Below are 21,484 nucleotides of genomic sequence, written 5' to 3' on the forward strand. Positions count from 1 at the left end.
GCTGATGGCACTGCATATACGGAGTTGTGTAGCTGAAAACTTGATTTTTTTTGGTACCGGGGATCGAACTCGGGTCCTTGCGCTTGCTCAGCAGTCGGTGAAACCACTGGGCTAACTCTCCAGCCCGACTTGAGTGATTTTAATGGCTTCAGGCATGACTGGGTCAGGACCTCAAAGGAGGTCCTCGATCTTTTGACCTCTTCATTCCTCTGCTTTCCTATGCCTTGGTCTCATATTCTCAGAAGGCCCACTTCATATAGATCCCTGGCAGCTCTACACTTATCTCACTGGTGCCTCAACAGCAGGAGTTCTGGCAGAGGCCTGTGGGCCCTGGTTAGACGATAAGGTCCACATCTCTCGTTAGCCTGGAATCTGGCTGTGAATGGGAAGGAAGACAGACTGTCCCCGAGTCGGTTTGTACTCACACTCTGGCCCATTGTGAGATTATCTTCCCACCTGCATGTCAGTCAGCGACCTAGCTAAGAGCAGGATAACTGAGCTCACTGCTCAGCCTGCAGGAGAGCTAGGAGCCACACCCTTCTGAGACGGCCTGGCTGGCGGCAGACAGGGTCTCAAATTCGCAGCAATCTGAGTGCTAGGATTACAGGTGGGCGCCACCATGCCCAGCTCGAACCTGTAGACACCTGCCTACCAGCAGCAGTGGCTACTCCTCAGCTTCCCATCCCCAGATCACAGGTGACATAAGAGCAGAGGACTGCTCTGGATGAGGTGCTTACAAACATTCCTTTATTGGGTCTCAAAAAATAAACCCCTGTGAACACCGTGACTAACGGAGAACACGTGAAGCTGAGAAGTAGTGTTTGAATGGTTTCTGCCCCTGGGGCTGTAGCCTCCTTGAAGAAAGCTGCTTTTGCTTTTCAGGTTGAGAGCACGGGATGCTGTATGCACTTTGTACACACGGAAAGGTCCCTCCTAGGGGATGGGAGCACTCAGTTGCTCTCGCCATCACTGCTGATGATGCCTCGCATGTGTGACCAGTCTGGGGGGGCCTGGCGAGGCTGCTCCTCCTCTGAGTCCAGGGTCCGGCGGTACAGCTCCCCAAAGGGGGCTGCTTCTCCGGAAGGGTTCCAGGCGGTGCGCCTACGTGGCCGGCCTAGGGCGAACAAGGGCAGGTCAGCTCTCTGAAGAAGTCCAACCCCATCTACTCCCAAGCAGGGAGGAGACTCCTCACCTGAACTGCTGATGATGTTGGCAACATCCAAGGAGGCCACCTCCGCTGCCTCTTCCCGCTGCTCCTTCAGAGCCCGACACTTCTCCAAGGAAGGGTTACCTGGGGCACAAGCAGCTTGTGATCCTCTCCTCCCCTGAAGCCACAGCCCTCCACCGGCCCCCAGGACACAGCCTGCCTCACCCTTCATGCCCAGGGCCTCCAGTTCTGCCCGGAGTACACTCAGGCACTCCTTGTGTGAGCGACAGGATCCCAGCAGCTTTTTATAGTTTCGATGGGCACCACAGGCCCGAATGTAGCGCTTCAGCCTGGTCACAGCTGGGTGGTCCTCTCCATGGCAACCAGAACTAGCCTGGCAAAGAAAGCAATTGAAGACCGAGCCTGCTGGGGTCTCCTTTTTCCCCGGCGATGGCTCCCGCCCTGTCTGGACCCTCACCTTCCTGTCTTTGGGCTCCAGGCTTCCATCGGAAGAGGAAGAGGAGCTTCGTGTTCTGCCTTTCTTAGAGCTCTTCTTGGAAGAGTGGGTCTTCCTCTCTCCCTTGGGGCTCCCCACTGCCTCGCTGTCACTTACCTCCCTTTCCGAGTCACTCTCCTCACCAGTGGCACTGCCTGGTCTGGCTGTCTCTGCAGTGCCCTGAGCAGGTGCTTGCACCTTGCAGCTGTCTTCATCCTCACTGCTTCTGTTCTGCCTTTTCCTACCCTGACCCAGGGTTCTGTCCTTGCTCTTCCTGTACACTGGAGGCTCTCTGCCTCTCCCACTGCTATCTCCACTGTCTGCTGCCTCTTCCTCTTTTTCCCCACTGTCCCCCGAGTCACTCAGCCTCCCCACCCTGCTTTCTTGCTTACACCTCTTCCCCTCCGAAGCTGACTTTTTGGCTCCTTTGCTCCTAGCTCTGGGTTTCCAATCCTCCCCTTCTTCCTCCCCATCTTTGTCCTTCTCCTCCATGTTCTCCTTTTCTGTGGCTAGGCACTCCTCCTCCTCACTCTCCTTTTCACTTTCCTCATGGCTTTTAGCTTCTCTACTTCCCCCAGACTGCTTTGCTCTCCTCTGGACAGGCTCTTCCTCACTGTCCTCGATTTCCTCCCTGGTCTGGTGCTTACTGGCTGAGGCCTTGCCTGGTGCCTGCTCATTCTTGGTCATAGGTTTCTTTGTAGTCCCACTCTTATATTCTTTTTCTTCCTCACCTTCCTCACTGTCCTTTTCCTTCAAGATCTTTCTTATTCTTACAGAGCCCTCCTCCTGTTCCTCCCCTAAGCTCTCCTCTTCCTCACTGCTCTCCTCTGATCTCATCTTTGCCAGCTGCTTTACAGGCTGGTCCCTTTGCCGTTCTCCGTCACTGTTCTCAACTGCTTTCTCTGAGGCCTGCCTTGGATGCTCCTCCTCGGCGGGGCTGATTTCTGCTTCTGCCGTCCTGTTCTTTGCTGGGCTTCCAAAGCAGTCTGGACTGGAGACTGCAGACTTGGACGCTGGAATACGGAGAAGAGGGAGTTGGGATGGGTTCTTCCTGTCCTGTCTGCCTGCATTTGGGGCAGGCTGTTTCTAAGCCCTGCTCCCACGGTGGGAAGAGCAGCAGGAAACACAGCTCTCACTGCACCCTCCTCCTGGTTCCTGACTCACTGGCCTCAGCTCTTGCACTGTAAATGCCTTCTGAATAAACCAGTGACGAAAAATGCACAAATGGCAAGGAGGAGGCACTGACCTGATTCTGAATTGAAGCAGAACCTTTTTCTTTCTTGGTCACTGCAGAAGGTGGAAGGCCTCTTCACCTTCTTGGTGAGGTCTGACTTCTCTTGCCTGGTTCCAGCTTCATCCACCTGTGTGCACCAAGAGGGCAAAAGGTACCAAGGGTGTGTCCTGCCCAACTCCTCCGGGGCAACACACTCCTGGGGCCCAGGTTCATACCCACACCTGCATCTTCAGTAGCTCCTCCTCCACCAGTCGCTTCAGCGCCTGCTTCTCCTCGGGTTCCAAATGGTTGCGACCCGTGTGAGCCAAGAACTTCTGCCGCACGATGGAGTGCGTGAGCGTGCTAAAGAGACTAGTGTCAAGACAGAGTCCACGACCCACCCTGGCCCTTTCCAGCCCTAACTCCAATCCCCTGTGCACCTGAGGTCAGGGCGGCCTCCGAAGAAGCTGTGCGTGAACTCCCGCAGCTCATTCTCCCGCGCCATTTTGCTCTACCCGGGATTAGTGGCTCCCGCCTTTTTTCTTCTCGGCCTCCGTCAGCCGTCTGAGAGCAGTTTGCGCACGCGCCGTGCTGCAGCACTGTGAGGCGCGGCGCCGTTGGCCCTCGGTTTGTGGACCGCGGGGGCTGAAAAGTTTGCCACACAAAAGTTGCTTTTCCTGGGCAGCTGGAGTGTCTCGAAGCACGTAGCCTTTGTTACAACGAATCGTTTTTACGGTTTTCGTTAGAAACCGATTTGTTACTGATAACCTTTGGGTGTACGTAATCAGCTCGCGACGCCACCTTCCTCCGTGGTCACGGACACCAGCAAGGCCGCTGTTATTTCGAAAGAGAAGAAAAAGGGTACCCTAGCGAGGAGACTAGGAATATTGAGGGAGTCCTTTCTGTGATTCCAAATCTCCAAGTTCACTTGGACTCGCTAACGGCGCCCGCCAGTGTCCGCCATCTTCGTGACGTCACAGGGTGCCTGTCACGCCATCTTCAGTGTGGCCACTGGAAGCCGCGCTCCTTTCCGGGTGTTCCCCGACGGCGCGGTTCCCGTGGTTACGCACCCCGCGCCGGGCCTGCCGGGAGTTGTAGGCCGTGCGGGCGCAACCTCGTAGAGTCTCCGGAAGCGAAGAGCGTGAGAGTCCTTGTTGAGCTGGCTCAGGGTAGGGGGACTCGCAGCGCCAAGGCGCTGCCCCCGGGCTGGCCATGAACGGGCCGGCGGACGGCGAAGTGGACTACAAAAAGAAATACCGAAATCTGAAGCGGAAGCTCAAGTTTCTCATCTACGTGAGTGCTGGGGTGGGGAGGTTGTGCATGAGGCCTGGCGCTGAGAGGACCGCAGTTGGCCCCTGTGGAGGGGGAGAGGGCGTGGGCGATGGGCGAGCTGTCCCCGGGCCCTGTGATGCGCAGCACAGCCCGGGCCCTTCTCTTACTACAGGAGCACGAGTGCTTCCAGGAGGAGCTGAGGAAGGCTCAGAGGAAGCTGCTGAAGGTGTCGCGAGACAAGAGGTGAGGGAAGCACGTTTGGGGGATCCAGTGGGGCCTCTAGGAGGGGCAGGGGCCCAAGGGAACACTGCTGGATGGAAACAAGCACTCCTCCCATCTTCCCTCAGTTTCCTCCTAGATCGACTTCTGCAGTACGAGAACGTGGATGAAGACTCGTCCGGTGAGCAAGGTCATGAAAAGTTGAGAGGTGGAAATGGTCCTTGGCCTTACTCCTAGACTCTGGAAGCATATGCGTTCTCCGGTGACCTGAGCCTGCTTGCTTCCTTGTCTCTACAGTTCTTTCCTTCGAGTGTTTATTGAACACCTCCTGTGTTCCCAGCACTGAGCTTGGCACAGGGTATACAACAGGAGCAAAAATGTGCAAACCCTTGACCTCTTATAATATATATTCTATTAGAGGGAAATAAGTAAACAAAGTAACAAACTAGAATTTTAGATAGCTGTATGGATTGAAAGGGATGAACCAGGGTTATGTGGTAGTGGTGGGAGGAGGACAGAAGTTGACAAATTCTTTTTGCAAAGGGCCAGATAACAATTTAAGCTTTGTGGAATATACTGTCTTTGAAAAAACTCCTCAGCTTGTGTCAAAGCAGCTATAGCCAGTATATAAATAAATGCACTCGACTGTGTTTTGATAAAACATTATAGATACTGTAATTTGAATTATATATTCAAATTTCACAAATTTTCCATGAAATATGATCTTTTTTCAGTACTGGGAATGAAACTCAGGGCCTCTGCAGTAGCTAACATTTCCAGCTGCTGACACACACACATGCACACACACCCTTGCCACTCCCATTTGAGACAAGGTCTTGCTAAATTGCCCAGGCTGGACTCGAACTTTTGATCCTCCTGCCTTACTGTCTCAGAGTACTGGGGTCACAGTTGTACAGGGTGTTGCTGTGTAGTTCAGGAACTATGTAGCTCAGACTGCCCTCAAACTTACAGTGATCCTCCCACCTCAGCCTCCCAAGTGTTGGGATGACAGGCATATGACACCATGCCCAGCCTTTACATTTTTAAAGATCAAAAGTTGGGCATAGTGGCATATTCTTATAATCTTAGCACTTTTGGGAGCTAAGGCAGGAGGATTCAAAGTTCAAACCCAGTCTGGACAATTTAGCACAACATCTAGTCTTAAAAAAAAAAAAAAAAATTTAAAATGGGCTGGTCAGTGTGAGGGCTGAAGGCCCTGGGTTCAACCCCTAGTACCACAAAAATAAACATTTTTTTAAGTGTCAGAGCCATTCCTAGCTTGCACACCACACAAAAGCAGGCTGTAGGTACTATCTGACTAGAGTGCCCATAGGAAAGGCCTTTTTGGGAAATATATGAGTGGGGAGCTAACAAGAAGAAGCCAGGGGCCGGGGATGTAGCTCAGTGGTTCTGCCACCTGCCTTGTAAATGCAAGGTCCTGAGTTCGATCTCCGGTACCAAAATAAAAAAGAAGAACCCAATCTAGTGAAGGCCAAGCTAGGACTTTCTTGGCAGGATAATGAATGCAGGCTCCCTGAGATAAGAAAGAGCTAGGCTGGTTTGAGTTAATAAAGGGATAAGGATATAAAATGCTGTTTTTCAAACTTTATTATTGATTACAATTAACTATCTTTTACATCATGACCAAGGCCCATATTCATACTTATAAAAAAATTTATGAAACATTTTTAAGATTTCTAAAGGCAACTTATTCTGATTTTTTTTGAGACTGTTTCCCCCTTCAGTTTTCTTTCTTTCTTTCTTCCTTGGAGACGGGGTCTCAATATGTAGCCCAGGCTGGCTTCAAACTCATAGTGATCCTCCTACATGTGTGTGCTACCATGTCCAGCTTTTTAAATTTTTTTTAATTTTTTTTTTTGATACTGGGGTTTGAGTCCAGGGCCTTCACATTGGATCTGGGGGCTACATCCCTAGCCCTTTTTTTATTTTTTGTGACAAAGTCTTACTAAATTGCCCAGGCTGGGCTCCCAACTTGGAGTCCTCTTGCCTCAGCCTCCTCAAGTGCTGAGAGTACAGGTATATTCCCCCACACCCAGCTTTGTCCTCTCTTTTAATGCCAGTAGTAAACAAAATTGATTTTGAGATCACTAATGATTTGAGCTCCACAGTTTGAAAAGCCCTGTGGTGGACATTTATGGGCCTCCTCCCGAATAGGGCCCTTATAAGATCATCAGATTAAATGTGCCTTTAAGCGTTGATCTAGGGGATGGATCAGCATACAGCAGGTAGCTGGGCTGCTTGTTTCTGTAGATAATGTTTCATTGCACCTTACAACTTATTATTCACTGTTACAGGAGTTAGGCTCGAGGAACGACTGTTACAAGGTTAGAGAAAGTAGGTGCTATTCATATAGGCCATGGCAGAAAGTGGCTTTATTCTGTCCCCTTTTTTCTGCTTCTCGGTTCCCTATGTTCTTTGAGTTAACTTCCTGTTTGAGGGGAACTTCAGGACAGGAGCCCTGAGGGGACCCAGCACATTCATGGTCAGACTGGACTAAATCTGAGGAGCATGAGCCAAGAGATGTAGGCCTCCACTCAGGCCCTGCGGGGTCCACATGATGCTTCCCAGCACAGTGTAAGGAGAGCCTGAGCATGAGAGGAGGAGGAGAACCAGCATTTAACAGGGCGGCGGGATTCCAGAAGGCTTCTCAGAGGAGGTAGCATTCAATCTGCCTTTTTTTTTTTTTTTGGTACCGGGGATCGAACTCTTGTTCTTATGCTTGCAAGGCAGGCAGTGGAACCACTGAGTTAAATCCCCGGGCCTTGATCTGCCTTGTAAAGGATCCATCCGAGCAGAGAAATTGGGAACCATGTGTCATGTAGCGGTTGTTCAATGAATTATAGGCTTTCTGACAAAAGCACTAGACTAGGAAATTTCTTTTTGAGGAAAGAGGTTGGCATGATGTAAAGAGTACAGTTTAGGGGCCTAGAGGTATATCTCAGTGGTAGAGCCCATGTTTACCATGTGCAAGGCCCTGGGTTCAATCTCCAGTGCTTCAAAAAGACATATCAGAAAACAGTTTTGTTTGCAACTGGAAAGGTAGGTTGAACCCAGAACAAAAAGCACCACTGCTGGGCCTAGAGACTCATGTCTGTAATCCTAGCTATTTAGGAGGCTGAGACAGGAAGATCACAAATTTGAGACCAGTCTGGACAGTTTAGTCAGACTCTAACCTCAAAAATGAAAAAGGGACTGAGGATGTGGCTCAGTGGAAGGCTGCAGGTTCTGTTTCTAGCACTGCTGATGCCTGCAGGCCATGGAAAATGTCACAGAGAGGGTGTGCTTAGGTCTCTATGTTAGGTCGTGCTGTAGTCGGCGTGGACAGTTGGTGGCAGACTGGAGCCTGCTGAGCAGGGATTGTACAGGGCAGTGGTCTAGTCTGTGGCAGTTAGGGTGGCAGGAATGGATGACAGAAAGATCTTTAAAAATTCTTTTAATTATATACTGGATGTGGTGGGCATGCCTGTAATCCCAGCACTCAGGAGGCTGAGGCAGGAGGGTCAGTGTGAGTTCGAGGCCAGCCCAGATGACATAGTGAGACCTTGTCTCCAAAAAAAACAAAAAAAGTATTATTTATTTATAATATATGATGAAAGAAGAAATGGAGCGATTTGAGGGGTAGATTAAAAGGACCCTGAGTAGGGGAAGCAGAGGCAGGAGTTGAAGGCAGCTTAGAGGCAAACAAGAAGAGAGTGGCATAGAGTAGTCAAGGAATGACAGCCAAGTTCAAGCCCCAGGCCCCTGCTTGCTCCCTGAGCCCCTGGCCTCATTTAGAAAGTGGAAGTGATACCCGTCCTGTCTTCCTTCCTTGGAGGGCCATGAAGGCCAGCAGAGGGGGTGCTGCAAAGGGGGCTGGCACACAGCATGTGCTTGACAGACCTGTGAGGGAGGAGCCAGAGCAGGACACTGACTGGGCGTGCTGTGGGCCCCCCTCTGGGGCACGCTGGGCACAGTCCCACTGATGAGCCGTCCCCCACAGACTCGGATGCCACAGCGTCATCAGAGAACAGTGAGGCCGAGGGGATGCCCAAGCTGTCGGACACGCCAGCCCCTAAGAGGTAAGGAGGGGCCAGCCTTCCCAAGGCCAGCGTGGGCCTCCGGCGGCCTCTGAGGCCTCCCATCCTCTCTCCAGGAAGAGGAGCCCTCCGCTGGCCAGTGCGCCCTCCCCCTCCGGCCTGCCCCTGCCGCCCTCATCGGGGTTTCCCCTCCAGGCTTCTGGGACGCCGTCCCCGTACCTGAGCTCGGTGAGTTGGGATTGGCGAGAGCAGTGCCTAAAGCCTGGGAGTGAGGTGGGTGTCACACAGGCAGAGGGCTAAGCATGGGGTGAGGCCAGCCCACTCGGGACCTCTGTCCTGTTGTGGCCAGCTGTGTCCCTTGGAGAGTGTGAGCCCAGGCTGCCCTCTCAGGTGCAGGAACAGGGCACGCCTGACAGGAGAGCAGTCCTGCCACTGCCCCTGTCTCCAGGAGCCGGGCCACACTCCTCACAGTCTCTTGTTTCCCGCTCTTCCTGTTTCTCCCCTTGGCCCTGCCCCGCCCCTGCCAGCAGCTGGCCTCCCCGCCTTACCCCCCACTCCCCTCTGACCACCTGGCCCTGCAGCTGCCCGAGCCCAGCCCCCTGAGGCCCAAGCGGGAGAAACGGCCCCGCCTGCCCCGGAAGCTCAAGGTACCCTGATTGGGGGGCGACAGGGAGGGGCTGTGAGGCACACAGCCATCGGGGAGGCTCAGTGCGGGCTGGGGGCCATCGGGACGGGGGCCGTCAAGGACTTGGAAAGGCCTGTCTGCGACTACTGGGGTCCAGCCTGTGGCCAGCACTGAGGAGCAGATGAGAGAAGGCCTGGCTCAGTCTCACTGTGAGACAGGTCTGCCAGAGCTGGCTGGGAGCACTGAGACTGAGGGCACCAGGGTCCCACCCTGGCAAGGCAGCATTCCCACTGGCCGAGAGCACCCGGGGAAACAGAGTTTGGGGTCTGGAATCCAGTCTAGGCTTCCCAGTTAAAAACAACTGGGCCGGGGATGTAGCTCAGTGGTGCTGTTGCTGGACTCGCAAGCACAAGGTCCTGAATGCGATCCCCATACCACAAAAAAAAAACCACACATGACTTCCAGCAGGTCTCTTTGACCCTCTGAAGCTCAAAATTGCGGTGTGTAAAGTAGTGATCAGACGAGGTGGGATCAGCAAGCATTCCTGGAACACCTGCTGCACACCAGGCTCTGTCTCAGGTGTTGCACTTAAGAACATGGACAAAGCAGACATAACCCCTCGTGCTCACTTCTTGCAAGCTGGGGAGGAGATAGATCAGATAATTAAGTCCTAGTCTAGAAAACAGTCAAGAAAATGGTGGGGCCGAAGGTGGTGGGGCCATTTGTGGTGGAGTGGGCTGGGGTGTTGCTTGATCAGAGACTTAGGGGAAATGAGAGCCAGCCATCCGCTCTTTGGGAAAGAGTTTTGTTTTGTATTTTTTTGTTTTTGTTTTCTTGTGCCGGAGATTGAACTCGGGACCTTGTGCTTGCAAGGCAGGCGCCAGAACCACTGAGCTAAATCCCCGGGCCTTGTTTTGTTTTGTTTTGTTTTGTTTTGTTTTGTTTGGTACCAGGGATTGAACTCAGGACCTTGTGCTTGCAAGGCAGGCGCTGGAACCACTGAGCTAAATCCCCAGGCAGGCCCAAGGAAAGAGTTTGTCAGGGACAGCTGGACAAAGGCCTGGGGGCACGAGTGCCAGGCTGTGCAAGGATCGGGGGAAGGGAAAGTGGGTCCTGGAGGTGCTGAAGGACTGCCTTGTCCTGTGAGGTGGGAACTAGTGGAGGAAGGGTGGCAGATCCGGTCCAGTTGACATCTTAGTCACGTTGCCACCACTGCTCTAGAGGTGTTGCTGGGTGCAGGGGCTGGGAATGAGTTAGATGGCAGTGAGGCTGTGACTGAAGAAACCCAGTGGCTGTGGAGGGTGCAGAGTGGACCAGGGGTCCGTTTTAAAGAAGGGGCCAGAAGTTTTCTGGAAGCCCAGGTGTGGCTGTGGTGAGAGAGGGAGCAGTGTCCAGGAGCCCCAGTCCTCCTGGGGACACATGGAGTGGTCTTCCTCTGAGACGGGGGACTGGGAGGAGCAGCTTCTGGAGGGAAGTGCAGAAGTTTGGCCTTGGACATGTCGAGAGCTGCATTTGGGAGCTGAGTTCATGATGATGTGTCCTTGGGAGTCCACAAAGAGGGTAGAGCACGGGGCCCCAGGAGTACTGAGCAGCAGCTGAAGATACAGAAAGGCACAGTGCGTCTGGTGTGCAGTCAGAGCTGAGCAGGGGCCAGGCTGGTCCCTAGCCCGCCGTCTGGGTCCTGAAGCAGAATCAAACCAGATGCTGTGTTTCTAGTGGCTCAGAGTGTGGGTTCTGGGGCTGGGTGTGCAGAGCTCAGTGGCAGAGCACCTGCCTACCACGCATAGGGCCTGGGTGCATTCTTAGCAGCACATGCCTGCACACAAAATACTGGCCCCTACCGAAAGGTTTGGCTTTGGCTCCTCTGGCAGGCAGTGGGAAGATAAGGGTCAGGGCAGCCCCGAGCAAACAGGCAAGTGTCAGGGGTGGGCAGGTTTTCAGGCTGCAGCCTGCCCTGCTGTGGAGGGTGCCAGGCACTGAGGCTCAGGAAACCCTGGAGACAGTGTTGGCCAGGAGGGGCTCATGTCAGTTGCTGTGCACAGAGCAAAAACATGAGGGATGCAGCAGGAGTTGGGAAGAGAAGGCTGCTAGGACTCCCAGATCTTGGGCTGTCCATTGCCGAGGGAGTGGAGTCCCTCAAGGCTCGGGTGAGAAACAGATGAGAGACAGTGACCGTGAGCATTGAGGCTGACACAGTCACTCAGAGCACGAATATAGTCCCAGCTGCTCAAAAGGCTGAGGCAGGAGGTCACCTGAGTCTAGGAGTTCAAGGCTGGCCTGGGCAACATAGCAAAAATCCCCTGTCCCAGATAAAGAAAACCAGCCGGGGCTTTAGTCAGCTCTTCCATGTACTCATGCATCGTGGGCATGTCACTTATCTGTGAGCCTCGCTCTCTTCAGGCAGTCACATGAAGCTGAAAGGAGTTAGGGACAGGGGACACTGAGCCCAGCACCTGGGCCCCAGCAAGCCACAGACGCACATTAGCTGCCCATGGTCATAATGAAGAGGTCCAGGCAGGGGAGGGCATCGGGGACAGGGTGGGGACCCTGCAGTGGTAGCTGGGGAGGCGACAGTGCACGTAGAGCTGTCCTTTTGGTCACGCATGTGTCTCCTCGTGTGCATACACGTGGGGCCTGCCGCAGGGCTGCTCAGGGCAAGGCTCCTGCTGACCTCTGGGCTGCCGGCCTCGAGCCCTGCTGCCTGACCCGCTCTGACTACCACCACCCAGGGGCGAGCAGGGCTGGCGAGGCTGGAACAGGCAGGACCTGCCCCTGGGGACCCACGGGCCGCCTCCCTGCACCTCCGTTTGTGCCCCCAGAGAACACAGGTTGTTGCTGACAGCCAGAGAGCGATCTGTGGCGAGGACTGTGGGGGCCTGCCAGGGGAGGCTGGAGGTTGGGAGACTGGAGGCCCCGCCCCCAGGACAAGCCGGGCTTTTGCTGAGGAGACACTGCTGGTGGAGGGTGGGCCTGTGGTCAGCCACTTGCACCCTGCCCGGCCCTGAGCTGGGGTCTGTTCTGGAGCGCTCCCCTGGCTGCAGTGTGGAGGAGCTGGCCCTGGGGAGGCTGTGCCATGGGGATCCCAGGAGGGGCTGTCCGAGAGGTATTACAGCTTCTGGGGGCCAAAGAAGTCGCCCAGGCTTGAGGCTCAGGCAGCCTGTGACACCTTCTTCGAGCCAGGGGGTTGTGCAGGAGAGGAGGGTGCTGCCGGTGGAGAGGCTGCACACTGGCTCCAGGACGATGGGCGCCTCTGGCGGGCAGCATGCGGCCTTTCCTTCCCTTTCCGTCACACCCCGCCCCGCCCTCCCGGAGGCCAGAGCCACTGACCAGTCCCCTGTATTTCTTCCCTGCTGCAGATGGCGGTTGGACCCCCGGACTGCCCCGTGGGCGGGCTGCTGGCCTTCCCTGCCCAGGGTCCTGGGGCTGGGGTCGGGGCGGCCCTGACCCCGCTACCCCCTCCCAAGATGCCCCCCCACACGATCCTGAGCACCGTCCCTCGGCAGATGTTCAGTGACGCAGGCAGTGGGGACGACGCCCTGGACGGGGACGACGACCTGGTGATCGACATCCCGGAGTGACTGCATGCCAGCCCAGCGTCCTCCATGTTTATTGATGCACAGTTGCCATGCTTTGGCCACTGACACAATCAGAAAAGGCGTAAACATGCACAAGTGTCCCCAGCAGGTGGCAGGGCCCCAGGACATTATTTAAGTGAGTGGCCAGGAGCACCTGCCTCGCTGGGCGTGCCTGGGAAGGGTGGCTGTCGGGCTGGGACTGTAATGAAGGTCCGTGTTGCAGCAGCGCCTCTTGTCTGTCCTTTGGAAACATTCTCCTCCAAACCTCCCCTAATCCGACCTCCTCCTGTGTCGAGGGGCCGGGCAGCTCGGAGAGGGCTGGGGACAGCACTCCCCAGGGTGTGCGGTGGGTGGTTTGCATGCTTGGTGAGAGTGAGGGAGGAGTTTGCATATGAGTGTGGACCGAGGGTCACGGTCAGGCCACGTCAGGCCACGAGACTCAATGAGACAGGCGGGGCGGGCGGGCCAGGCATCCACCCTGTGTAAACGTGCAGCACATTCGTGCGAGGCCTGTATGGCAGCTGCTGCCGCTCAGGCTGAGGGGAGTGCTGTGGCCGCGGCGGGCAGCTCACTGGTCAGGGTGTGCCAGCGCTCCAGGGGGGCGTCCGGCTGCTGCAGACAGGCACTCCAGTGTCTCCGAGCCTCCCCGCGGGCCCCCGGGCCCAGGGACACACCCCCTGGAGAGGAGGGAGTGAGCGCTGCCCACCACCCCCGCCCTCAGGCCCGGCCCCCCCCTCAGGCCCGGCCCTCACCTATGAAGTCGTTGGATTTGCCAATGTCATAGTCCCAGACCGTGACCTCCAGAGTCTTGGTGGCCAGAGTGGAGAGCTGTATCTCGTAGAAGAATTCCTGGGCGAGAGGAGCCATCCCCAGCGTGAGGCCTCTCCAGCCCCTGCTGTCCCCAGCTCACCTCGATTCCCAGTCCCTTCCCCACTCACCTCATTAAATTCTGGGTTCAGAGTCTTCTTCTTCACACATGTCTTATGCTTGGATTTCTTGTCCACGTCTGGTCTCAGGTACCTGGGCAGAGGGAGCCATGCAGTTAGGGTGGGCCAGGCCCCAGAGAGATTTGGACAGACGGGCCAGAGCTTACGTCTTCACATAAGGGTCAGAATAGCCGTTGACATCCATAGCAGCCAGGTGGGCACAGCGAATGATGCCCACCAGCAGCCCCCGGCGCTGAGAGCTGTAGCTGAGGCTCAGCAGGATGCGCCCACGCTCTTCCAGGAGCCCAGGTCCCTGCTCAGCCTGTTCCAGCTGCAGGAAGACACGGGTCAGCCTGGCCCAGCCCTGCCTCCTGGCAGGCTGCGACCCCTGTGAGCCACCTCACCTCCTTCAGGTAGCAGGAGATGCCCCTCAGCGCTGCGGACATGGACGAGGGGGATGCCAGCTGAGGAGACAGAGAAGACATGCTGACAGCCTGGCCCCCAGCCTCCCCACGGGCATCCCCACAGCTCCTACGGACCGGGACCTGGCGCTCGAGGCAGATGTTAAAATGCTTCTTCTGTGAAGGCTTGAGGCGGCGGAGGGGCACTCGGATCTCCCCGATGAACTCATTGTGGCTCAGCTTGTCCTCATCACAGACGGAGATCCTGGGGGGCACTTCCGGTCAGGGTTCTGGGCACCTCAGCCCCTCCAGCTGGAGGAAGGTCCCCGGGCCAGTCCCCTCTCTGCCCTCACTCTCCACCTCCTCTTGCTGCTGCAGGAAGCCCTCGGGAGCCCGTCTGGGTCCCCAGATGTAGGCCGTAAGAGCCAGGAGGGTCACCAGTGTGGGCCTGCTGGGCACAGGCAGCCACAGGAGACACGTGGTCCAGGCAGGTCCAGAGTGAAAGGGCTGCCTTTACTTCCACTTGCCCCCTGCAGCCCTGGCCAGCGACTGTTGAGCAGCTATGCATGTGGGGCCGAAATCCCAGCCCTGCCACGTTCTAGGCACCATGTGGCCCCGGCAAGTCACTCAGCCTGCCTCGTTCTCATCTGCAGTGCTCACCTCCTAAAGCATCGTGAGGGCAAGTGAAGCGAAGACACAGGAAATGCTCACTAGTAAGGCTCAGTTCCTGCCCTTGGGCCTCATGCTCTTACCTCTGAACAGGGCCCAGCCTTCCCCCACACGGGGGCTGCTGCACCAGGCCCTGACTCGCCTCTTCGGGGCAGCCCTGCTGACCTCCCTATCACTAAGAACAAGGCTCCTGAGTGAGGTTTGTGCCCAGCTGCCTGAGGTGCTGTCCCCACGCCTCCATCTCCTGGGGTGACAGCACGCTCCCTGGCCCTGAAAACTTCGCTTGGGTTTTAGGGGACCTGAGGACAGACAGGTGGACCTCAGATGCATAGGGCTGTCTGTAGTCAGGACTCAAGGGCTGTCCCGTGGCCGGCAGGCTTCCTGGAGGAGGCGGACTCGCACTGTTCCTCAGGCGGGTGAGTGGGATCTGGGCGGCTGGGCTGGGCTGGGCTGGGCAGAAGCCGAAGGTCTCTCCAGGTAGAAGAGCCAGGCAAAGGTCAGGAGTTGTGGAGCTGAGGGAAAGGGCCCTGCAACACTGCCTGGGAGTGTTTGGGTTTGGGAGCGAGGCAGGGGCTTAGTGGCACATAGGGAGGTCAGGGAACCAAGGAAGGCCATGGTTTCTCAGTCCTGCAGAGGGCTCCGGGCTGCATGGTCGGCAGCAGGGCACTCACCTGAGCACCTTGTGGGTGATGTCGTCGTCTGTGATCCCACTGTAAGTCAGGTCCTCATTCCACACCGGGTTCAGCGTGTTCCTCTGAGTCCTGGTTTTCAGCTTGTTGGCCTGGGTGTGGGACGGGTTCTGGCACATGTCCCCTGGACATTCTGGAGGGGCTCTGGGGAGAAGCTGGGAGGGTCCTTACCTTGCAGGCTCCTGGCAGCAGGTGCAGCTTGACGTAGGGGTCGGCGAGGCCATTGAAGTCCATAGGCCTGAGGCCCTGCGGGGGTGGGAAGAAGCGGTGGGCTCTGGGCCCCCGCAGACTGGGTCCTGGGTGGGGTGCAGCCAGGGGGCAAGGCTGGGCGGGGGCTGCCGGGAGGAAGGAAGGAGGGTACCCACTTTGGCCCTGAGGATGCTGCAGTGCAGAGTGCAGGAGGCCCGGTCATAGAGAAGGTCGAACTCCAACATCCCCAGGGCAGCTGCGGAGGGCACGTGGGTGTGTCACGCTGGAGGCCAGGCCCTGTTGCCCCTCCCCGTCCACATCCCCGGTGGCCCACAAGTGCGTGTGCGTGTGCCCGTCCGGCCGGCTCCCGCACTGGGTCTGTGTGGGTGGCGGTGTCTCAGCAGAAATGCTGAAGATTGAGCCTGGCAGAAGCTGCAATCTCGGCCCGGCTGCAGCTGGGCGGCCTCCCGCCCCTCCGCCCCTTCGCGCACGCCCGGCAGGGTCGCAACCTGAGGCCCCCACACTCACTGGTGTCGTCCGAGTCGTTGCTGTCCACCTCGGCCCCGTCCTCGGGGGCGGTGGCCCCAAGGAGGCCCGCAGGGGGCGCCAGGGCCAGGGGGGCCAGACGGGCCGGGGCCTCCCCACAGTCCCCCGGGCCGGGGCGCGGGAAGTAGTCGGAGATCTGGCGGATGGGCCGGATGGGCCCGGGGCACACGTTGATGGCCATGTGCTCCTGGATGCTTACGGCCAGGCGGTCGCCCCGGCGGCCCCTCATGCAGCACGCGGGCTGGGGAGCGGGGTGCAGAAGCCGGCTCGGCCCGGCCCCGCCCTCGGCTCCTGCTCTCCGCTCAGGGGCGGCCTCCGCGCCCCGCACCTGTCTCTGCGCCTCCAACAGGTGCGGCTCGGGCAGCGGCTCCGGACGAGGGAGCGCGCGGAGTCTGAGCTGGGGAGCCGGGAGAGCGCAGGCCGCGGGCGGAGGCGAAGCTGGGCGGGGCGGCTCCAGGCTCACACTCGCCACGCGCGCCGGGCACCCTCAGGAGCGCACGCGAGGACGCACGCTCAGGCGCGCGGGCTGGCACACACGTCTCGCCCTGGCACTTCCTGCGCACACGTGTGCAAGCTCACACGCATGATACACACACGCAGACACGAGCGCACACGCACCCGAGAACTTCGCGCACACACGCCCGGCACGCGGGCTCCCAGAGCCCCCAAGAAGCCGAAGCCGCGGCCCGGAACCCGGCAGTTCTCCCTCGGGTCTCCGGGCGACCACCGGCCTAGTTGCTATGGCAACCCTGGCTCATTTCTCCCTTCACTCCCCTCCCCCGCGGAGCATGCGACAAAGGCGAGGCCCGTCCCCGGTGGCCGTGGGGCGGGGCTCGGAGAGCCGCAGTGACCCGACCGGCGGGGGGTGGTGAGGGGTGTGTGGATTCCCCACAGTCTGGCCTGGGATCTCGGGTCACTGCTGGGGAGACCCGGGGCTGAGGTTCCCTCCCGCCTCCTCCCTTCGGTTGTGAGGCCTCTCCTCCAATGCTACCCAGCCCCCAAGGCCAGTGTCCCCATGTCAGGGGTGGCATCTCCTTGGGGATCCACCCCTACCCCCAACCCCTGCCCTCTCTGGTTCCAGTCCTTGGCAGGGCGGGTGTCCAGCTTGGCCTTGAATGCCCAGCAGCCTGGACCTGACACCCCCCATCCCCCCACCCCCCGCCCCATGCCTGCCCGGGCCTTTGATCCCCCTCCTCCGACCCAGACTGAGCAAGGGAGAGACCAGGTCCTCACCAGGCCTTCCCGCCTGCAGAGCAGCCCCTAGCCCTCCACCTCTGCCGGCCGCCAGGTTGCACCTTGGCAGCCGGGAGTCGCCTGCCGGTGCCCTCTGCATCCTGGCCCGTTCCTAGGGTCTTCCTGGAGCACCTCAGACTCACCTCTGCTGCTCTGTGTGCCCTCCCTGTTTCCATGTCTATAATCCAGGAGCTGCAGCAGCCAGAGGGGTGATTCATTGAGTCCCCCGAGGGCCCCAACTGGGCCTGCCACTAGCTTATCCTCACTAATGCTGGGGCCTAACAGAGGCTGCCACAATGCAGACAGGCTCAGCACTGTCAGTGTGTAAACGGCCGAGGCTGGGAGTGCCTCAGTAGTAGAGCCAGTGCTTAGCATGCACACCTCCATGGGTTCCATCTGTAGCACGTGCACAAAAAATTGTGTAAATTTTGTTTGTGTTTAATCATATTTTTTGAGACAGGGTCTCACTACACAGCCCAGGCCAGCCTTGAGCTCCATCCTCCTGCCTCAGTCTTCCTCCCAATGCTGGGATTACAGGCAAGCACCAAAGTGTCCTGCTAAATTCAAGATTCTTCATTGCACCATGCACCAAAAGATGGGAACAACTGAAACATCCATGTGTGAGGGTATTAAATCAGTCATGACATGACTTCCTATGATGAAATAGTACGAAGCCACAAAAAAGAAAGGGGGCTCTTGATGCACATGTAGATTATCAGCTTCACAATCTCCTTTTAACTTAAAGAACGAAGGTGCAGAGCAGGATGTGTGGAATGCTGCCATTTGAGCCAGGAGGGCAAGAGCTTTTATGTATTTATTTGTGCATAAATTATTTCCAGAAGGCTTACAAGAAAATAAATTGTAACTATGGTGCCTCTGAGGGGGTTGCTGTGGGGCAGGAAAGAGCAGGAATCCGAAAGAGTTCTCAATATACATTCTTTTGTGCCTTTTAAATTGTATGCTGTGAACCTATGCTCCCTATGCTAAAGAACACATTAAAATACGTATGTATGCACTAAAGTTCTATGCATGTCCTTTTCCGTATGTGTTTGTGTGTGTCGGGGGTCAAGCCCAAGGCCGCGCCCGTGCTAGGCACAGGCTCTTCTGCTAAGATATACCCAGAGAAATACATTTTTAAAACAAAGGGATAAGACCAAGGGAGCGGCTGAGCAACCTGGCTCCTCGGAGTATCTTCTCATGGTGCGCAGTTTGGGCCTGGTTCGCTGAGAGCTGGAAGATGTCTCATCCCTGTGCATCTGCCCTGTCGTTCAGCATGGATTTCTTTTTTTTTTTTGGTACGGGGGATTGAACTCGAGTCCTTGCAATTGCGAAGCAGGCAGCGAAACCACTGAGCTAAATCCTGGCCCAGCATGGATTTCTTAGGTAGCATGCACATTGCGGTGATCTCTCGCTCTGCAGCCTTGCAGGGGACGTGGACAATACTCAGGCAATTCCAGCCAGCAGACTGAAGCAGTGGAAGAGTGGTCTGCACTCACCCTTCGGGGTTGGAGGTGAGGTCTGCACAGCCCGGGAGGCATCAAGAACTGAGAATGCTTGCAGAACAGGCCGAAGGCTCTTCGGCTGGAGAATGCTGAGGAGGGGCAGCGAGAGGGGTCTGAGTGGACAAGGAGGCAGGGGCCTGCAGTGCAGGAGAGAAGTTCAGAATCACACTTGGACTGAGGGAGAACCGCTGGAGTGCTGGAATAGTGGCTCCTCGTGTTTCAGTTGGTTCTGCTGGTGGATGGAGAGCAGATCTTGGCGGGTAAGAATAAACCTGGGTGAACTGGTCCAAAGGCTGTTGCAGTAAGCCAGGGAAACTTGGCAGTGGCTTGGAGGGGAGGAAGCCGAGGGGGAAGGAGGTAGACATATTGGAGATTTCTGCTGGAAATCAAACCACAGGTTTTCACTGCGGGCTTGTCTGATAAGAGACAGCCAGGGGTCAGGCCGTCCCCAAACTTGTGTTGATCAGTGCATGTAGAGGATTGGAGGACCCTGTGTGGAGATGAAACGACGAGCGATGGAGAGGCTTGGACTGGATTCACGAGCCTCAGCTATGATCTGATGCACTTGAGATGTTTTTGGACACAGAGACATCAAGCAGGAAGCTGGGTATTGGAGCCTGGAGCTCCAAGGAGGGGTCTAGGCTGGAAATATACATTTGTGAGTCACCAGTATATGGATGGTATTTAAAGCCATGAAACTGGATGAGATCACCTAGGGAGAGCGAATATACATAGAAAAGAGAGGACCCAAGGCTGAGCTGGCAAGAGGAGGACCCAGAAAACTGGGAAGGAGGGCTCCTGGGCTGGGACCAGAGATGGGTGCCCTGCCAAGACAGAGTGGAAAAAGATGTCACATTCAATTTGCCAAATAAAGAGGTCACTGGTGGACTTGAACAAAGTAGTGTTGGTGGAGTGGCGGGGACAAGACTGTACCAAAAGAGGCTGAAAAATACATTAAAGGTCAGCGGGAGTGGTAGCACACACCTGTAGTCCCAGTGCTCGGGAGGCTGAGGCAGGAGGATTGCTGTGAGTTCAAGGCCAGCCTGAACTACATATTGAGACCCTGTCTCAAAACAACAAAAACCAACCACAACAAAACAAAAACAAACAGAACATGGTGGTGGGGGAGCACAGGTGTCTGCCCACACTAGAACAGCGTGTGTCCAGTGGGCCTCCCGGGTGGCCCGGGAGCAGCCCCGCACGCTGCAGGAGCTCAGCCTTCGTTTGGAGGTGGACGAGAGGGTGAAGGGTGACCCGCTGCCTGAATGGAGAGGGCTGTGTGGACAGAGCAGCTGGGTTCTTTGGGCAATGGCGGAGGCCCAGGCTCCCGGGGTGGGAACCGGGGTGTCTGGGAGAAGCCAGCCCCGAGCCTCCCCGCCGCGCCTGCGGCTTCCCTCATTTTTCCGTCTTGGGGTTTTTTCTAGTTAGGAAATTGAAGCTGATCACAGCAATGGCCTCTCGGCGTCGCGGGGCAGAGGAAGCACGGCTAGAGCTTCAGGGTCCCCAGCAGGGGACAGAGAGGGCCAGAAGCCCCCACCCGCCGGCCTTGGCGACCCTGAGCGTCCTTGGCCGGGTGGGCCGGACACAGCTGTGACAGACAGGCCTACCTGCCAATCAGAGGGGAGCCAGCTTCCCCGCCGCAGGGGCAGGGGTGAGGCAGCCGCGGGAAGGGCCAGGGCTAGGGGGCATCGCCCGGTGAGCGCGGCCTGCGGGGCTCTGCGGAGGGCAGGGACTTCCCTCGGGCCGGCCGGGGAATCCTCTGACTACGGCCCCCGCACCCTGCCCGGACTGGAGCCCCCTCTGCTGCCGCAGACGCCACCTGCCCCTGGCGGAGGCGGCGAGGGCGCGAGGCCTGCGCGCTGCCGCCCCCTGGCGGGGAAAGCCCGCCACTCCTCGGCCAGGCCCGCGCGCGCAGGCCCAGGACGCGGAGACTCCTGTGCGGCTGGACTGGGGACGCGACCGAGAGGGAGCCCCGTGGAGCCACGCCTCGGGTGGAAAGTTGTTGCCCACATCCCTTGCCCTCTGGGCAGAGCCAGCCTCGTGAGGCCCCGGCGTTAATGGAGGTACTGCGCGCACAGCGCTCACCGTGTTAAGAAGCTCAGTGCAACCCAGGGACAGTAGAGGTGCGTGACCCTGGTCCCCTACTCCCAGGCCAAATGTGCCTGCCACGCAAACGCACCTTCCACAGGTCCAGCTTGCCTTCAGCAAGAGCGCCCCAAGTCCCTTCCGTGTATAAATTCTCGAGCCACCGCTGTTTGTTTGTCTGTTTGTTTATGGTGCGGGGGAGGGGTCACCTCGGACCCTGAGCCCCCCCCACCTCCTCTGCTCCTTGAAGGACAAGGCCCTGCGGGCCCAGCCTCTCCCCGCCGCTCCAGGGAAGAGCCCACTCCCCGCACTTCCTCCTCCCACCCTCGCTGCTCCCTTAGAACGGCTCCGGTGTGACATCACAGAGAGCCAGCCCGAGCGGGACGAGGGGGACGAGGGGCCGAGGCGCATGAGGCTGGGGCCCTGGCTGCCCATGTGGGTGTGGCTGGCTGCGCTGCAGGCGGGAGGCGCCGGTGGGAAGCCGACTCCGGAGCAGCGGGAAGAAGGGAGGCGGGGTCAGGACACTGCCGTCAGGGGAGCCCGCCCTGGGCCTTGTTTTCCCTCCCCATCCTCCGCATCCCAGCCAGCCTGGGCCTCCCTGGGGTGCGGGGCTGACCCTGGGGTCTCCAGCGGGCCTCTGCCCGTCGCCCTGTCGGGTGG

The 21,484-nt window shown here is 57.5% G+C and overlaps 3 protein-coding genes across 9 annotated transcripts; 1 reads left to right on the forward strand and 2 right to left on the reverse strand.

The window, feature by feature from the left end:
* Positions 1–725: 725 nt before the first annotated feature.
* On the reverse strand, positions 726–3,487 carry Hirip3 (HIRA interacting protein 3). 2 transcript variants are annotated; one of them, XM_004856102.4, is made up of 7 exons: positions 3,297–3,487; positions 3,099–3,219; positions 2,890–3,004; positions 1,626–2,656; positions 1,373–1,541; positions 1,193–1,291; positions 726–1,114 (listed from the first exon to the last, which is right to left on the reverse strand). In XM_004856102.4, exons 1-7 carry the CDS (start codon positions 3,359–3,361, stop codon positions 951–953), a joined length of 1,764 nt encoding a protein of 587 aa, XP_004856159.1. In that variant the 5' UTR covers positions 3,362–3,487; the 3' UTR covers positions 726–950. The 2 variants fall into 2 exon arrangements, with proteins under 2 accessions (XP_004856159.1, XP_021093094.1); XM_021237435.2 differs by having other exon boundaries at positions 3,093–3,219.
* A 479-nt stretch (positions 3,488–3,966) lies between these two features.
* Ino80e (INO80 complex subunit E) lies at positions 3,967–12,806 on the forward strand. 6 transcript variants are annotated; one of them, XM_021237439.2, is made up of 7 exons: positions 3,967–4,149; positions 4,301–4,371; positions 4,476–4,537; positions 8,348–8,426; positions 8,501–8,612; positions 8,912–9,031; positions 12,366–12,806. In XM_021237439.2, exons 1-7 carry the CDS (start codon positions 4,069–4,071, stop codon positions 12,585–12,587), a joined length of 747 nt encoding a protein of 248 aa, XP_021093098.1. In that variant the 5' UTR covers positions 3,967–4,068; the 3' UTR covers positions 12,588–12,806. The 6 variants fall into 6 exon arrangements, with proteins under 6 accessions (XP_021093098.1, XP_021093099.1, XP_021093100.1 ...); XM_021237440.2 differs by having other exon boundaries at positions 8,915–9,031; XM_021237441.2 differs by having other exon boundaries at positions 4,476–4,528.
* Doc2a (double C2 domain alpha) lies at positions 12,602–16,740 on the reverse strand. Its single transcript, XM_004856106.4, has 10 exons — positions 15,987–16,740; positions 15,635–15,714; positions 15,441–15,515; positions 15,252–15,361; positions 14,050–14,176; positions 13,915–13,974; positions 13,678–13,841; positions 13,523–13,604; positions 13,337–13,433; positions 12,602–13,261 (listed from the first exon to the last, which is right to left on the reverse strand). Exons 1-10 carry the CDS (start codon positions 16,231–16,233, stop codon positions 13,116–13,118), a joined length of 1,188 nt encoding a protein of 395 aa, XP_004856163.1. The 5' UTR covers positions 16,234–16,740; the 3' UTR covers positions 12,602–13,115.
* Between the last annotated feature and the right edge of the window lie 4,744 nt (positions 16,741–21,484).

Source organism: Heterocephalus glaber, unplaced genomic scaffold, assembly GCF_053883595.1.
Source record: "Heterocephalus glaber isolate CG9 unplaced genomic scaffold, H.glaber_assembly_v1.0 deba00000943, whole genome shotgun sequence".
NCBI lineage: Eukaryota > Metazoa > Chordata > Mammalia > Rodentia > Bathyergidae > Heterocephalus > Heterocephalus glaber.

Coding starts and splice junctions, on each gene's coding strand:
- Doc2a (XM_004856106.4), bottom strand. CDS start 16,233: ATGAGGGGCCGCCGGGGCGACCGCCTGGCCGTAAGCATCCAGGAGCAC. Junction 15,715..15,986: donor CAACGACTCGGACGACACCA/GTGAGTGTGGGG, acceptor TGCCCTCCGCAG/CTGCCCTGGGGATGTTGGAG. Junction 15,516..15,634: donor GCAGCATCCTCAGGGCCAAA/GTGGGTACCCTC, acceptor CCACCCCCGCAG/GGCCTCAGGCCTATGGACTT.
- Ino80e (XM_021237439.2), top strand. CDS start 4,069: ATGAACGGGCCGGCGGACGGCGAAGTGGACTACAAAAAGAAATACCGA. Junction 8,427..8,500: donor GACACGCCAGCCCCTAAGAG/GTAAGGAGGGGC, acceptor TCCTCTCTCCAG/GAAGAGGAGCCCTCCGCTGG. Junction 8,613..8,911: donor CGTCCCCGTACCTGAGCTCG/GTGAGTTGGGAT, acceptor CGCCCCTGCCAG/CAGCTGGCCTCCCCGCCTTA.
- Hirip3 (XM_021237435.2), bottom strand. CDS start 3,361: ATGGCGCGGGAGAATGAGCTGCGGGAGTTCACGCACAGCTTCTTCGGA. Junction 1,542..1,625: donor TGGAGCCCAAAGACAGGAAG/GTGAGGGTCCAG, acceptor TTTCTTTGCCAG/GCTAGTTCTGGTTGCCATGG. Junction 1,292..1,372: donor GGAGGCCCTGGGCATGAAGG/GTGAGGCAGGCT, acceptor CTTGTGCCCCAG/GTAACCCTTCCTTGGAGAAG.